Raw genomic sequence first — 17037 nt, forward strand, 5'->3', positions numbered from 1 at the left:
AGAAAGGTGTATCTCTCATTTGTGGAAGAGGTCGGCCCATCTCATTCGCCATCCTCCTTAGTTGCTTCCTTAATTCCTCCATATGATCCACTAGGCTCACACCCCCAAGGCCACGACATGGGATTCGGCCTCATGCACTTATTTCTGCTTTGCCACTCTGACGCTCGATTAACAATAAAGTTCACGAAGAGAGAAAATTCAAAGTGAAGCATAGTGCAATATGTTGTGAATGGAAAAAAAAATTAAGGCATACCTGATATTTATAAGAAAACCCCAAAGGTTAAGGATGTCAATTCGGGTGGGTTGGGTCGGTTTGAGCAATAGTACTATTAAAAAATTGCTCAACCCGAACCAACCCGAAAACTCTCAACCCGAACCCGAACCCGATTTCGAATTTTTTAAAATTTTTTTAAAAAAATTAAATAAAATTCAAAAAAAATTAATAATAATATTTTAATTTAAACACATAATAACAAAATCTCCCTCATATATATGATTTAAATTTTAAATTTTAATTGTAGAAAAATAAAATATATATACTAAATCAAATAAACAATTATTTAAAAAATAAAAAATATTCAAAATAAATATTAAATTATGAAAATTTATGATATAAATATACAATAAATATTATTTCAGACATACAATACATAAAAATGTAAGAAATATTTATTAATTATATTTTTTTGAAAAAAAATTAAAATTTTCGAGTCAATTCGGGTTGACCCGAACCCAACCCAACCCAACCCGATCATTTTGTTCGGGTCAACTATCGGATCCAACCCGATCTGACCCGAAATTGAAAACTCCAAATCCAAACCTGATTTTTTTCGGGTTGAACCGGATCGGGTTGGTGGGTCGTGTCTGATTTTGACACCCCTACCAAAGGTTGATCAATAATCATGAGAAAATTTTTTAATTTATGACTATCTCCAGTCGAGATTTTTTACTTATCCAAAAGAAATAAAGATATCTTGATTAAAATTTAGAAGATTTGATTGGATACTCAATCTCTTTCCAAATTGATCCACATTCTCTTAACTCCCTTTTTCTTCTCACTCCGGCTCCCAAGTCCCCATCTCGACCTTAACCCTATAGACATTTCCCCACTTTGCGTCCACACTTACCCCAGGAGAAACCTCGGGTATAATAATCATTTTTCTTTTAAACCAAGCATACAACTTATCTTTTAGCATTATCGTTTCATCGTAAAATTCCATAAACATTTAAAATAAGCATATTATCATTATTTACAATATTCAGGGCAGTGATAGGACATTTACTATTTTTCAGGTGTAAAATGACTGTTTTACCCTTAGATGTAAAATTTCCCGATTTTGACTTTTCTTATTTCGTTGATACTAGACCATCACAAATAATTATTTAAGCTAAAATTAAATTTCTTATATTATTATTTAGCTTAAATTCATGGCTTTCGATTTAATTTCATAATTATTTATTCGTAGAGCGTTTTGATCCCGAATTAATTCAAACTTTAATATTAATGTCCCAAATTTTAAACGGATACTTTTTATTGCCTAAAATACCCTTGTGAGCCATGAGCTACCCCCGTGGACCCATGGTTCCAGCCCAAACCTTTTAACTCTAAAAATCGAACCCTTGCCCTTTCCACTCGAGCCAACTCTTGGTTTCATCGAGCCACACCCGAACCACCTTGAGCCAACCCTTGACCAGACCTCCCGTGGACCCTAATAGACCCTATGTACTTATCCAAACCCACGCAGCAACCCCCTCTCAGCCACACGAGCCGCGCGAGTTCCCTACAAGCATAAGACTCTTTTCCCTTGACTAGGACTCCTCTCCCAGGCCGTCTCCCGAGCCCGAACCCTCTGGACTAATTCCTTGGACCACCCTGAGACCTAGCTTAGACCACCCTGCCCACTCCTGAACCCGGCGGCTGCACCTTATTTGCTTTGGAAGAGTCCATGCGATCATGGACTCTTCCCTAGCGACAAGCCACGACCATGACCCTCACCGAGCCCCAGCCCAGCCTGGCCAAGCCCTCGGTGCAAGACCCCTTAACTGAACCCTTGTGAACCATTCATGCAATATTTTTTTTCGTGCCTTCTCTTATGCGTGTGCAGCCGTACCTTAACATCTATGGACCATTAACATCATGGAAAAAACATCCCTCAAAGATATCCTAACCTGGCAGCCCCTTCACACAATAATATCGTGTGTTTTGAATCATGAAATCATAAGGTAATCAAATGTCAAGGCATTAAAACAAAATTAATCATAAGGTAAACTCGTTTTTCATGAAAACATAATTCAAACACATAATAGGGTGCGATAGATGAGAAAAAGAAAGTTATGACATGCCTTTGCGCACGAAAACGTTTTGGCGACTCGAAGAACGGTGACATAGGAACCAAGGCTGAAATCCGTTTGAAAATCGATGCTTTCCTTGCAATAATACATGCACGTGTGATGTGTTTGAGGGGGAGGGGGAGTCCTTGCAATTGAGGGGAAGGGGGCGTGAGTTTGGTATGGAATGAGGAGGGTTTAGGCTTTAAATATTTGATAAATATTAAGTGTACAAGCCTAGGCCCATTAGCATAGTATAATAGGCCCAATAAGCTCATTTGCTAATATTTAAAATATTTCTTTAGGAAAGTTCGTGAAAATATTAGCTGAGTTCTCGAAAAATTCATATTTTAGTCGAAAATCAAATACCGTTAAAAATTACGGCTCGACATATAAAATCACCTCAAAACTCTTTTTTTCGAAAATATCAAATAACATTAACCATATTTTAAATAATAAAAAAAAATGATTTAATAAAAATATTTTCTCTTTTTCAGCCCTCTGTCTCCTTTCCTCGATCGCATCTCGAATAACCTTTAAAATTACCATTTTCATGCATTTGTGTAGAAAGTACATTTTATATATGCAACCATGCACATCATATTCAATTTATGCAATTAAAACTATTTAATTAGCTATTTTTCATTTTCTTAAATTTACATGCAGTTGAATTATGTCATCTTAATTTTGGACCTTGCATGTTATCTGACGATGTTTCTGGCATCCCACCCGAGAGAGAGGTGGAATTTTCTATTGAGTTGATTTCGGGTACTATGCCAATCTCTAAGACACCATATCGTCTAGCACCTGCTGAGATAAAGGAATTAAAGGACCAAATTCAAGAACTTCTAGACAAAATATTTATTCGCCCTAGTTTCTTTCCATGGGGTGCGCCAGTGCTGTTTATGAAGAAGAAGGACTGGACTATGAGACTATGTATTGATTATAGGGAGCTGAATAGGGTGACAGTAAAGAACAAGTATCTGTTACCCTAAGTCAAATTTTTTTTGATCAATTGCAAGGAGCTTCGGTATTCTTAAAGATAGATCTTCGATCTGGGTATCACCAGCTGAGAGTAAAAGAGGCCGATTTGCATAAGACAGCTTTCAGAACGCGTTATTGGCATTATGAGTTTTTAGTTATGCTTTTTAGATTGACTAATGCTCCAGCGATCTTAATGGATCTCATGAATCGCGTATTTCAGTCGTACCTCGATCAGTTTATTATTTTCTTCATCGATGACATTTTGATCTACTTCAAGAGCCGAGATGAGCATGATCAACACTTGAAGACGACCTTGCAAGTTTTATGAGATAAGAAATTATATGCAAAGTTCAACAAGTGTGAGTTTTGTTTAGAGAGAGTGGCAATATTGGGCCACATCGTTTCGAGAGAAGGAATAGAAGTCGACCCATCTAAGGTTGAGTCAGTGAAAGAATGACCAGTGCCTAGAAGTGTGACGGAAATCCGCAGTTTCTTAGGTTTAGCGGGCTACTATCGCAAGTTCATCAAGGGCTTTTCGACCATTGCAGTACCCTTGACATCCTTGATGAAGAAGAATGCGAAATTTATATGGAGACCTAAATGTCAAAGTAGCTTTGATCAGTTGAAGCAAGCACTCACTATCGTGCCAGTTCTAGCTATGCCGACAGAACGAGGGGATTATGTGTTATTTACCGACGCTTCGAAACTTGAACTTGGCGCAGTGCTCATGCAACATGAGCGAGTCATAGCGTATGCATCTAGACAGCTGAAAGTACATAAAAAGAATTATCTGAAGCATGATCTTGAGCTTGCAGCAGTCATATTTGCGTTGAAAATTTGGAGGCACTACTAGTATGGTGAGAAATGCAAAATCTACACGGATCATAAAAGTTTTAAATATTTCTTCACTAAAAAAAGACTTGAACATGAGACAAAAAAGGTGGTTAGAACTTGTAAAGGATTACGACTGTGACATTAGCTACCATCCCGGCAAAGCTAATGTAGTTGCAGACGCTTTGAGTAGGAAATGAACAGTCTTGACCCAATTATCAGTGCAGAAGCCTCTACAAGTGGAAATTCAGCAGTTTGATCTTGAAGTTTATGCTAGGGGAGAGGCTCCTAATCTCGCTACCTTAACAGTACAGTCCACTGTACGAAATAGAATTCGAGCCGGACAGTCTAATGATGAGCATGTTCAGAAATGGAGACAACGAGATGAATCGAAGGGCATCATGTTATATTCAGTCGAGGATGACAGTGTTAAGTATCGAGGTCGACTATGGGTTCTTAATGGAGATTTACTTAGAATTGACATTATGATAGAGTCTCACAGTACCCCTTATTCTATATACCCCGGAAGCACAAAAATGTACAAGGACTTGCAACTTTTATACTGGTGACCGGGGATGAAACGAGAGGTTATGCGCTTTGTATCTGAATGCTTGACGTGTCAACAAGTGAAGGCAGAGCATCAAAGACCAGCGAGAATGCATCGACCACTTCCCATTCCTGAATGAAAGTGAGAGCATATTACCAAAGACAGTGAAAAGATTCAATGCCATTTGGGTAATAGTGGACCTCCTTACTAAGTCAGCACATTTCTTAACAGTGAAGAATACTTTTTTCGTGACACAGTATGCGGAGTTATATATTCAAGAGATAGTTATACTGCATGGGATTCCAGTGTCTATAGTGTCGGACAGAGACACACGATTCACTTCATCATTTTGCAAGAGTCTGCATGTAGCCTTGGGAACCAAACTACTTTTCAGTACCACATTTCATCCTCAGATAGACGATCAGTCTGAGAGAGTCATACAAATTTTAGAGGATCTACTTCGAGCCTGCGTGATCGATTTACAAGGGAGTTGGGAACTGAAACTACCTCTAGTGGAGTTAACTTACAACAACAACTATCAGTAATCTATAGGAATGGCTCCATACGAAACACTCTACGGAAGAAAATGTAGATCGCCTATCCATTGGGACAAGATAGGAGAAAGGGCTACGATGGGACCCGAGATAGTTCAGCACACCGCATAAAAGGTCGCCAAGATCCGAGACATAATGAAAACTGCTCAAAGTCGACAGAAGAGCTACGCGGAAAAAAGAAGACGAGATCTCTAGTTTGTAGTAGGTGACCACGTGTTTATAAAAATAGCACTTATGAAAGGTGTTATGTAATTTAGCAAAAAAGACAAACTTAGTCCAAGATTCATCGGACCATTTGAGATACTCGAAAGACTGAGAGCATTAGCATATCGAGTGGCGTTGCCACCTAATCTCGCAGGAGTCCACAATATCTTCCATGTATCGATGCTCCGCAAGTACATGTCAAATCCTTCACATGTACTGAACTTTGAGCCACTGCAACTTACACAAAACATGTCCTACGAGGAGAAGCCTACTCAAATTCTGGACAGTCAAGAGAGAAGACTCCGGAACAAGGTGATAAAGATGGTCAAAGTCAAGTGGCTGAATCACTCGGAGGAAGAAGCCACTTGGGAGACTGAGTCAGAGATGAGGAGTCGCTACCCTGAATTATTCGGTAAGTCTTAATTTTGAGGATGAAATTTTATTTAAGGGAGGATGATTTTTAACGTCTAAAAATTGGCCCATATAAAACCACATGCATGCAAATTTGCTTAATTGTTGTAATTGATTTATTTTTAATGCTTAAATAGTACGTAGTGCATGATTAAATTGCATGATTTCATGATAATTGAAGATTTTATCCGAATATTCGATAATAGGTTGGAGAAAGGAGACCGGGAACGACCAAGACAAAATATTTTTCGATAAATATTTTTAAGACTTATTAATATGATTAAAATTTTCTAAAAAAGCTAGAGTTCAGATTATTTTACGCGACGAGCTCGATTATATCCGGAAAGCCGGTTTTGGGCAAACGAGGGACTTTTAAAGGATCAAAAATATTTTTTTTGAAAACTAATTTTTGTAAACTTTTATTTTACAATTAAATAGATTTTATTGGACCCCAAGTTACCTAAGATTAGAACGCCTAATTATCCCTAAACAAAAAGCTCAAAACCCTAACCCATTATACATACAATTTTCGAAATTTATAAAAAGAAAATCCTAGGGTGGGGCAAGCTTCTAAACTTCTTTGACGCACCATTCAAATCATATTATGCTTATTTTATGTACTTTTGCATGAAAAATATTTGAGTAAGCGTGGCTAAAGAAGGAAGAGTCCTAGGGTTTTCTAGGTTTTCATTCGTGGCTAAGGGCTCGGGTAAAGGGGGTAGTAGCTTCAGGGCTCAGGCAGGGACATGTGCTGGCTGCAACTCAAGGTTGGGAGGAGTCTAGGATGTGTTGGACTCTTGGCTCGGTGAAGGAAGCCGTGCGCAAACCATAAGAGAGCCTAGGGCACGCGCAAGGCTTGTTCAGGGAAGAGAGGGGCGCGGCTCGGTTAGGGCAGGCTAGGTTGGTCCATGAGGGTCTACGGAAGATGGTTCAGGGTCAAGGCTGGGTCTGATGCAGTCGGGGGGCTCGGCTGGTGAGCGCCGCGACCAAGGTAAAGGAAAGAAAGGAGCGCACGGCTTGGCTATGGGCTAGGGGCTGGTGCGCTGGGCTAGGCTAGGTCAAAAAAGATCCAGCAGGTATTAGTGAGGGTTTGGTCCAAGGTGGCTTGCGGGTGGCTCGGTGTTAGGGGGAGTCATGGCTTGATGTAGAGGTTAAGGTTCGAGTTATGGTTTAGAATGGAAGGGGCTCGAACCGTGGGTCCACGGGGGTGGCTTGTGGCTCAAGTGGGTATTTTAGGAATGAAAAGTTTTTGTTTACAGTTTGGAAAGAAAATATTAAATTTTGAATTAATTCGGAATTTAAATGCTTCACGGTTTAGTAATTAAGAAATTAAATCAAAAAGCTCGGGTTTACGTCTAAGAAAAATATAAGAAATTAATTTTAAGTTTATATGATGGTTTAGGATAGGCTCGATCCATTAAAAATAAGAAAACGTCAAAATCGAGAATTTTAGGGTCCAAGGGTAAAATTGTCATTTTATGTTCCGGGTAGTACGAAAGGCCTGGCAGTGTCCTGAAGAATCATAACGCATGCTAAATGATATTTTAAAATGTTTATGATGAAAATATGGGATTTCATGATTTATGATAATGCTGTGCAATTTTTACTGTTAAAAATGCTATTTTACAAATGTGAAAAGGATATGATATTTTATGAATAAAAAAGAAAGAAAAATATCTTCAAGGATGTGAATTAACTGTAACAAAAAGATATGATATGATATGATTATTGGGAATATCGTGAGGGAGAATGCCCCAGAGGGAGCCCAACGATCGTATTTCTATTTTACGGCGGTGGCTAGTGCCAGTCCCCATGTGTAATGGTGAGCTAAGATCGATCAGTCGACCACATGATACAGTTAGTCACTTTCAAGTATCAAACTTCACCCAAAATGATAAATCATGGAAATCTTTATGATTTGATGATGTATGATTCATTTATGCTTACAAATTTACGCTAGCTTATTTTAAATAAAAGTATGCTTTTTAATGCATGTGCATGTATATGTATACGTATTATTTGTTACTTATGTTTAGAACGTGATGAATCATTAGACTCACTAGGTTTGAATGGTTACAGGTGAGGATGAGATTGAGGGAGGCGCTGACGATTGACTGGATCGAGACCGGCATTACACTCTCGAGGGACACTTAATTTACGCATTAGCTTGATAATTGAAGTTTTGAAATAAATATTTTGAGAATGAATTATTTAGATATTTTATGGTTTATATTGAAGTTAGTTTCGATCATGTTAATGGTCGACATAGGATTTTTGTTAATTGACGATTTAGGGATTTTTATGCACTTGAAATTTCAAATGATAAATTAATTTTGGAGTTTGGAAATGTTGAGTTATGCAAGTTTCAATTTTAAAAAAAAATTAGTAGCATTTTAAAGTTTAAAAGTCGTGGACGTTTCACTCTTAGGACCCCTGGATGTGACTTTGCAGCAGCTAGCAGCCGTGCCCCTTCTAGAACGCTAAACCGAAACCCTAACATGCTTTCAACCCCAAGTTTTCGTTCAACCTTCTACCCTTCATGTCCAGCCCTTAACTATGCATCTATGGACCCTTAAACGTGTTGGAAAACATCTATTCCCATAGCCCTATCATGGCAGCCCCTTTGTGCATCGTAAGCAAGAGTTTTAGAAAGTGAAAACTCTAGTTTTGATCATGTATAGCCATAAAAACGAAAATAAAATAAGTGTATCATGTTTTTCATGTAAATATATATCAAAACATATAATATGGTATGAACGATGATTGAAGGAAGATTAAGGAGTGTCTTTGCATATTTTACACTCGAAAAACAACTTGTGATTAAAAGAACGTCGACGGAGAGACGCGGGATGAAACCTTGCTGAATTCTCCCTCAAGTTTACATGAATAGCTCTTTAAAATTTGTGTGAGTGTGGCCGTGTGTGCTGATGGAAAACTAGGAGTCTTTTGAAGCTTGGTGGTGTGTGGTTTGAGATGTTTATGGTTTAGGAAATTCTCTAATTTGATATAAATAATAAGGTACAAGCGTATGCTCAATAATCTAGGTATAATAGGCCCATTAGACCCGTTAAAATAGTAAGTGAAATATTTCGTTAAGGAAAGTTCTCGTAAATATTAGTCGAATTCTCAAAAAGTCCTTATTTTCATCGAAAATCGTTTGCCAGTTTAAAATGCGATTCGGCGTGTAAAAACACATCAAAATATCACATTTTCGTAAATACTCAATAAAATATATCATATATTAAATAATTAAAATTAATCATTTGATAAAAATATTTTTCCTTTACGGTCCCAAGTCTCTGTTCCTCGATCATGTCTCGAATAATTTTTAAAATACAGTTTTATGTCTTCAAATATAAAACTCTATTTTAAACTTGTAAACATGCTTATCGCATTTTGGACCTCCACGGATATCACTACTTGTTTCCCCAGTTTCGTTTTCAACACCACGGTCGAAGATGGAGATTCAAAAGAACAAACTTTTGTCTGGCAAATCTTCCGCTAGTGTTCCAGTACAGAGAGCTATTGATTATGGCAGAAGACATTTGAACTTGTTAATCCAAAACATAAGCTGTAGCTGTTTATGATATTTTAAAATGAACAAAGGCGAAACATCTGGATCAACAACGTAGCTTATTCATTTATTCAAGGAATTTGAGATTCATGCCGATTTGTTGATCCATATGAAGTAGTGTTTGTTTTTGCTTTTTCTTTTTTGTTTTAAAGCCTGAGTCTTGTCCGAGGTTACTCAGTTGTATTATCATTGGTGTACGTGTATCGCCTGCGACCAACTTGTGGACAAGGGGCTAACTAATGCGGGTAGATTTTTTTTCCTTTTCAGGAAAAAGAAACTTGAATACTATTTTTGCAAAAAAAATCAAGTTTTGTGGTTCATTTATGTTTTAAAAAATAAATAAATACATTTGTGAATAGGCACTATGACTGCTGCAAAATCCAATTATGGCACTACTCCTATCCTCTCTTCCTGTATCCAATTCCCTTCAAACTCGGAACCCCTCGTCACCTCAACTGATCCAAAATCCAACAAAACAATCATGGATCCAATATCTTCGCTTCCAGTCCCGGTCGAATTCCTTCCAGGAAGCTGTTTCTACTTTCATAGAGATGCAAGAATTAGGCATTCAACCCGATAATTTTGCCTTTCCAGCAGTCTTTAAAGCCGTCTCGGGTCTTCAAGACCTGAGTTTAGGACAACAGATTCATGGCTCTGCCATCAAACTCGGCTATCATTCCCAGTCGGTCACCGTTTCCAACACAGTTTTGCATATGTATGCTCAATGTGGAGCTTCCTTATATCAGGTTCTCGAGGTTTTCGATAGAATTCCTCATAGGGACCAAGTTTCTTGGAATTCGATTATTAATGCTCTGTGTAAATATGAGGAATGGGAGTTAGCTTTGGAGGCATTTCGTCTTATGGGATTGGACAGAATTGAACCCAGTTCCTTTACTTTAGTTAGCATAGCACTTGCTTGTAGCAACCTGAATAGGCGTGACGGGTTAAGGCTTGGAAAGCAAATTCATGGATATACCTTCCGAGCAGATGATAGAACTACCTTTACATATAGCGCTTTGATGGCCATGTACGCAAAAATAGGAAGAATCAATTATACTAAGAAAGTTTTTGAGTGGTTTACTAACCGCAACATGGTTTCTTGGAACACGATTATTAGTGCTTTTTCCCAAAATGATATGTTCGTTGAGGCACTGGAATATTTCAAATTAATGAAAGTTGAAGGATTTCAGCCTGATGGAGTCACAATCTCAAGTGTGCTTCCAGCATGCTCTCATTTGGAGTTACTGGATGCTGGAAAAGAAATCCATGCCTATGTGTTCCGGAATGGTGATTTCCTAGGAAATTCCTTCATTGCTAGCGCTTTGGTAGACATGTACTGCAACTGTAAAGAAGTTGCAAGCGCTCGTAGGGTTTTTGAAGGTGCAGTAGATCGAAAACTAGCCCAATGGAATGCCATGCTTGCTGGTTATACACGAACTGGGTTTTATGATGAAGCCTTGTTGTTATTCTTTAAGTTAACGGTTGTCTCAGGCTATCTTCCAGATGCAACCACCATGGCCAGTGTGTTGCCAGCTTGTGTGCACTGTGAGGCTTTTACAGATAAAGAAGGTATACATGGGTACGTTTTGAAGTTGGGTCTTGGCAATAATATATATGTGCAGAATGCACTAGTGGACTTGTATGGTAGGATAGGAAAGATAGATAAGTCCATTTATATTTTTCACAACATGGAGAGTAAAGACACTGTGTCTTGGAATACTATGATTACTGGATACGTGGTTTGTGGATACCACGAAGAAGCTCTTGCTTCACTATTTCATATGCAAATAGAAGGAATAAAAGATCAGAAGGGTAACATTAATGATAACATCAAGGTCTCTGTTAAACCAAATTCAATAACACTTATGTCTGTTCTTCCTGGTTGCGCATCTCTGGCTGCGTTGAAGAAAGGAAAAGAGATCCATGCTTATGCCATTAGAAATGCGCTGGCAACAGATGTTGCTGTGGGAAGTGCACTGGTTGATATGTACGGCAAGTGTGGTTGCTTAAAAGAAGCTCGAAGAGTTTTTGATAGTATGCCTACCAAAAATGTGATAACATGGAACGTCGTGATCATGGCTTACGGGATGCATGGGGAAGGGAGGGGAGCCATGGAACTTTTTAACATTCTAGTGGATGGAGCCAGAGGTGGAGAAGTGAAGCCAAATGAAGTGACATTTATTGCTGTTTTCGCAGCATTCAGTCATTCAGGTATGGTAGATGAAGCCCAACAATTGTTCCACAGAATGAAAGAGGAGTTTGGCCTTGAACCTAACGCTGATCATTATGCTTGTGCCGTTGACCTTCTTGGTCGAGCAGGTCGTTTGGATGAAGCTTATCAAATCATCAATTCTATGCCTACTGAACTCCGCAAGATAGGGGCATGGAGTAGTTTGCTTGGTGCTTGCAAGGTACACCAAAATGTTCATCTAGGTGAAATTGCAGCCCTAAATCTGCTTCAGTTGGAGCCAGAAGTTGATAGCCATTATGTTTTAATTTCCAATATATATTCGTATGCTGGGCTATGGGAAAAAGCTACAGATGTCAGGAAAAAGATGAAGGTTATGGGGGTAAGAAAAGAACCGGGTTGCAGTTGGATTGAGTTTGATAATAAGGTTCATAAGTTCTTGGCAGGAGACACGACACACTCACAAAGTGAAGAGCTATACAAGTTTCTAAACCAATTATTCGAAAGAATGAAAAGGGATGGTTATGTACCAGATACATCTTGTGTTCTTCACAACATGGACGAACAAGAAAAGGAGATCCTCTTGTGCGGACATAGTGAAAGATTAGCAATAGCATTTGGTCTTCTAAACACCCCACCTGGAACAACCATTCGAGTAGCCAAGAATCTTAGAGTCTGCAACGACTGCCATGTTGCCATTAAATTTATATCCAATATAGCAGGCAGAGAGATTGTCGTGAGGGACATGAGGAGATTCCACCATTTCAAGAACGGAGCTTGTTCGTGTGGGGATTATTGGTGATATTTTATGATGTAATAGACTTATAGGGAGCTTTTCCAAATATAAATACGGCAACTTATCAAATGAAAAGACAAAAAATGTGCATAAATTACTATTAACGGGTAAATCTTTTATTGAGAATGAAATTACAGAAATCTACTCTTTCAAGTTTTTTAATTATCCAAAGTCTGAGAAGTATGTTTACATTCTGGTTAAATCTGCTGCCAAGAAACACAACAATCTAACAATGCAGTAGGCTTTTAAAAACGTAAGTTCCCATTAAAAACCATGCCACAAGTATGAATGAAAAAGATGACAATCCTACCAAAAATGGCCATCCAACCATTTTAATACCAAAGCAGAGCACTGCAACGAAAGGTAAAAATGATCTCAAGATAGATAAGCCATCAACCCATTTACCCTTCAACAGTATCAGAGCTGCAACATTAATCATGTTCCAATTCATCGATCCCCCATAGCAGACATGGTTCAGGTAATTTGCGACAAATGAGTGGCAATTGCATGTGAAAAGATTGTATGATTTGTGCTCGAAGTGACGTGTACATGACTGGATGGCATCATCCCAGGTGATTGCGGTTCCATACTCGGAATGCTGATGTCTGTGCTTGCATGTATGCTCAACAAAGTTCAGAGGAAAGCAGCACTGCTCAAACATATAAAGTTTCACAAAAGTTCAGTGCTCCTCGTCATTTCAACATATTTTTTATAACAGTAACTTTTTCCAGCAAAAAAACAATAATAATATGGTAGACCCCTTTTTCCAACCAAGTAACCATTCTTTTCCAATTCTTTTCAATTGTTTGTAACTGGAAAATCGATATGCCCAAAAAGGACGATTTTAATCCAACTATACTCATACAATACCTGCTTTCTATCCAACTGAAGGTATCTGGCAGCAGATCCAAAAGCAAAATTATCTAGATTCACGAGATTAGAACCAGAAAAATCAAAGATGGTACCATCCTCCCCACAAATGCCGACATGTCCAATGAATGGTGCCAACCATGAGACCACAGGCAGCGGAGTCCAAACAACACAACATGGGAATTTTGCTTTCTTTGGGTCTATTTCATTGAGCGGCCAAAATTCATGCTGTATACTTCCATCAAAACTTTTACTGTTAACCATATTGGCAATATTAAAATCCATCAGAGTTTTCCTCCAGATTAATCGCCAAATACAATCTTGCAGTCCTAATTAATTACTCATCAAATAACATTCCCAACTGAAACAATTACATCAAGGGCTAATTTACAAACATTTGTTGAGTTGCCACCAATACGGAATATCAACTCTGCAATAACAAAAACAAGGTAGATAGTAAAAGGACGGCAAATGGGATAAAATGTGGAAAAGGATAAAAAGGAAAAAAGGGTTATCTAAGTACAGAAAAAACCAAGCATTTAAAGGCAATAAATTTCTGAACTCTGGGTAGAACAAGTCATATCAAGTTAAAGTGACCAGGATCTCTCATAAGAATTTCGAAAGCATATGAATATAATCATGATGACTAATGAATCTATTGGAATTTATGAGTTTCAGAGTTTGACAAACAAATCCGCAAAAGAACTGAGTTTGACAAACAAATCTGCGAGAGAACTGAAGAACCAAACTGATCGGACGTAACCAAGAGATCGTAACTAAAAGAAGACTTATCAGATTTAAATATATTAAGAACTGAAGTTCTTATAAGTATAAATAAGTCTTAAAACCGATGACTCGAAGCTCAATAAACAGATTGGAAATCAAAACCGAAGACTTCACAAAACTGCACTGGAAAGACCTATATCAACTGAACTGTTCAAAACTGAGAAGACATCAGTTAGAACTGATATTGTCCAGCTGAACTGATCTATCAACCAGTTTGACTCCTGATCAGTTAGCCACGTCATCAGTTGTATCAACTGACAGTCCGTACCAAAGCAGAATAGAAGAAATAGAACAGTCTGATATTTCGTACCACTGTCAGATAAAGACATCTACATGAACTAAACGACGATTCAACGAATATTAATCATTAAATGCATTCGATGTGATAGTTGGAATCGAATACTATATATGGCCGATCGATTCAGTTGAAGAAGGTTGGTGAAAAACACTGAACGAACTATCTACAATCATCAATCAGTTGCGATACATTCTCAAGCATTTTTCAGTTTATAAATCGCACACTTTAGCTCTCATTTCATTGTATTTATTCGTAGCATTCAGGCTACTCTTTAGAGCTATTCAGTTATCTACTATAAAGTGTTAAAAAACCAAGAGTTTCAGTTTGGCAGTGTATAAGTGCAACTGAAGTGGATTATTACAATTTGTTGTAATATATCAAAGTCTTTTAGTGAAAAACATATCATTGAGATAGAAGGGGTGACGAGGAGCATTTAAAGTTTCCGAACATCCATAAAAACCTGTGTGTTCTATTCTATCGTTTATTCAGTTTTCACAGCGCCTTGGCCTAAGTATTTAATATATATTTCAGTCTAATTCTGGACTATTTTTAGTTGAGTGATTTATATTGACAAACAAGATTTCAGAAACAGTTCAATATCCAAAAAGATTTCAAAAAGCCAGAGTGTTTATTCAACCTCTTTTAAGCACTCCAACTACATTAACCAATCCTAATAGAATCATTGATTTGCTCATACACTTCCATATATCTCTATCCACCGAAATTTCCACATCACAATGGATCATAAAATGAGCCAACTTTCCAACAAAAACCTGCAACAACCAACACAGATTCAATTACAACAATAAACATCAAGCTGGTTGCAAGAACATTCCAACCAATTGCATATTTCAAGCATATTTTCAATACATACATATCTAGTGTACAAATAGCTGAGTCTCTTGATGCATAAAGATAATCTGAAAAGATAAATTCCTAAGACAAGTTATTGAATCCTATATATTAAAGAGTTTGAAAGTTATCACTTGCCCACAAAATCACTAAGAAACATAAAAATAATCTGGAAAGATAAATTCCTAAAACAAGTCCTTGAATCCTATACATGAAGGAGTTTGAAAGTTGTCACTTGCCTACAAAAGCCATCATTGATCACTAAGAAACAAATGGCTAATTCAATATTTACTGACATATACTTCTAAAACCTCACGTTCTCATATCTTGAGCTCATAATTCAAACAGTTCTATTATAAAGTTTTTTCATTCTACCAATCTATTCATTAACTCCAAAACCAATGTAAAGAATGGAGAGTGACAAGGCACAATATTTAATCAATCAGATTAACTTAGACAGGAATCCGCGAACAAGCATGCAATCAATTTACTGCAGAGTGACAAATTTAAGAGGCCTAGTGGAAATTATCGATTTAAAGGCTTAAACCTAACAAAGAAACAAAAAGGTTTCAAACATGAGTAATTCTTGGGTACGAAAAAAATAAAATAAAAAACGGAATCTTGACAATTCAGCTGTACAGATATCTATATATCTATCTATCAATCATCCAAACCCGTTTCCCAATACGAGAAGAACGCGATAAAAGTGGCAATAAAACACCTGAGTGAGACGATTGGAATAAAATGAAGGAGAATTAAAAAAACAAACAAACAAAAGAAAAGAGGAAGAATTGTGGACATACATACCTGTAAAAACTTGCAGAAACATCGTCAAACATTATATGGATATGGATTACCAATTGCTAAGATTTTATTGTTTTCTCTCATATGTTCGTCAACAGTGGAAAAAAATAAAGATTTATTTATAGGCAGGAAAATTGGAACTTGGAAAGCTGGGTTCATGCACCACCGATCCGAACACTCTCTCACCCATAATGCAATACTAGTTACTTGGGTGTGTACGGTTTTTTTTATAATTATCGAGGGATTAAAATAAAATTTGATCAATTATCGAGAGACTAAAGTGTTATTTGAATAGTTGTAATTTTAAAAAAATTAAAAAAATGTTTTTTGAAATTAAAAAAATAAATAAATACAAAAATGTAATTGTGATATAAAATAAGGGCGAAATTGGGAAATAAAAAAACAGACCAATTTTTTTGTTTCTAATAGAGTTTCTTAATAGATAACTAGTAACTATGCACACGCGATGCGTGTGTGTACAATCTTTTTTATTATTATCGATGGACTAAAGTGAAATTTGACAAATTATGTAGGCACTAATTTGATATTTGAATTGATGAAATAAAATTAAACAAAAATAAAAGTGTGTTGAAATTATAAAAAAAAAAACAAAAGTGTAATATTAATATCATATAAGGGTAAAATTGGAAAAAAAATGATGTCCTCTCTAGGTAATTATTATCATGTCCTCACACTTAATATAATAGAATAGATAATAGATTAAATAAAATATAATTGATTGCCACAAACTAGTTTGTTCATACATACGATAGAAATGAGGCAACAGATATAAAAGCATAGCGAAAAATCAGGCAAATACGAATTGGAGAAAGAAAGAAAGGTACTTTTTGATTCTGGTTTATATCAATAAAAAATAGTATTTTTAATTTTAAAAATAGTATTTTTCATTAATTAAATTGAAAATTCATCTTACAAATCCCAAAGTCACTTATCCTACTAATTATAAGTCGTTTTGTCACACCGAAACAAAAAAAAAATCATTTTACAAA

General features: G+C 36.8%; 2 protein-coding genes across 4 annotated transcripts; one reads left to right on the forward strand and one right to left on the reverse strand.

Moving 5' to 3' along the window:
* The first annotated feature begins 9790 nt into the window (after positions 1–9790).
* Positions 9791–12430, forward strand: LOC140984434 (pentatricopeptide repeat-containing protein At3g57430, chloroplastic). The gene has a single exon (XM_073451847.1). The coding sequence runs from the start codon at positions 9820–9822 to the stop codon at positions 12421–12423; it is 2604 nt and encodes an 867-aa protein (XP_073307948.1). The 5' UTR covers positions 9791–9819; the 3' UTR covers positions 12424–12430.
* Positions 12431–12511: 81 nt separating this feature from the next.
* LOC140984435 (protein REVERSION-TO-ETHYLENE SENSITIVITY1) lies at positions 12512–16223 on the reverse strand. 3 transcript variants are annotated; one of them, XM_073451850.1, is made up of 4 exons: positions 16031–16222; positions 15069–15144; positions 13288–13717; positions 12512–13066 (listed from the first exon to the last, which is right to left on the reverse strand). In XM_073451850.1, the coding sequence occupies exons 3-4, from the start codon at positions 13570–13572 to the stop codon at positions 12644–12646; spliced, it is 708 nt and encodes a 235-aa protein (XP_073307951.1). In that variant the 5' UTR covers positions 13573–13717; positions 15069–15144; positions 16031–16222; the 3' UTR covers positions 12512–12643. The 3 variants fall into 3 exon arrangements, with proteins under 3 accessions (XP_073307951.1, XP_073307950.1, XP_073307949.1); XM_073451849.1 differs by having other exon boundaries at positions 15009–15144; XM_073451848.1 differs by lacking the exon at positions 15069–15144 and having other exon boundaries at positions 16031–16223.
* Between the last annotated feature and the right edge of the window lie 814 nt (positions 16224–17037).

The sequence above is a fragment of the Primulina huaijiensis genome, chromosome 9, assembly GCF_012295235.1.
Source record: "Primulina huaijiensis isolate GDHJ02 chromosome 9, ASM1229523v2, whole genome shotgun sequence".
NCBI lineage: Eukaryota > Viridiplantae > Streptophyta > Magnoliopsida > Lamiales > Gesneriaceae > Primulina > Primulina huaijiensis.

What these genes read in the sequence shown, in the direction of transcription:
- LOC140984434 (XM_073451847.1), top strand. Translation starts at nt 9,820, where the DNA reads ATGGCACTACTCCTATCCTCTCTTCCTGTATCCAATTCCCTTCAAACT.
- LOC140984435 (XM_073451848.1), bottom strand. Translation starts at nt 13,572, where the DNA reads ATGGATTTTAATATTGCCAATATGGTTAACAGTAAAAGTTTTGATGGA. An exon ending in TTCAGTTGGATAGAAAGCAG is followed by an intron (nt 13,067 to 13,287) that starts GTATTGTATGAG and finishes ATGTTTGAGCAG; the next exon opens with TGCTGCTTTCCTCTGAACTT.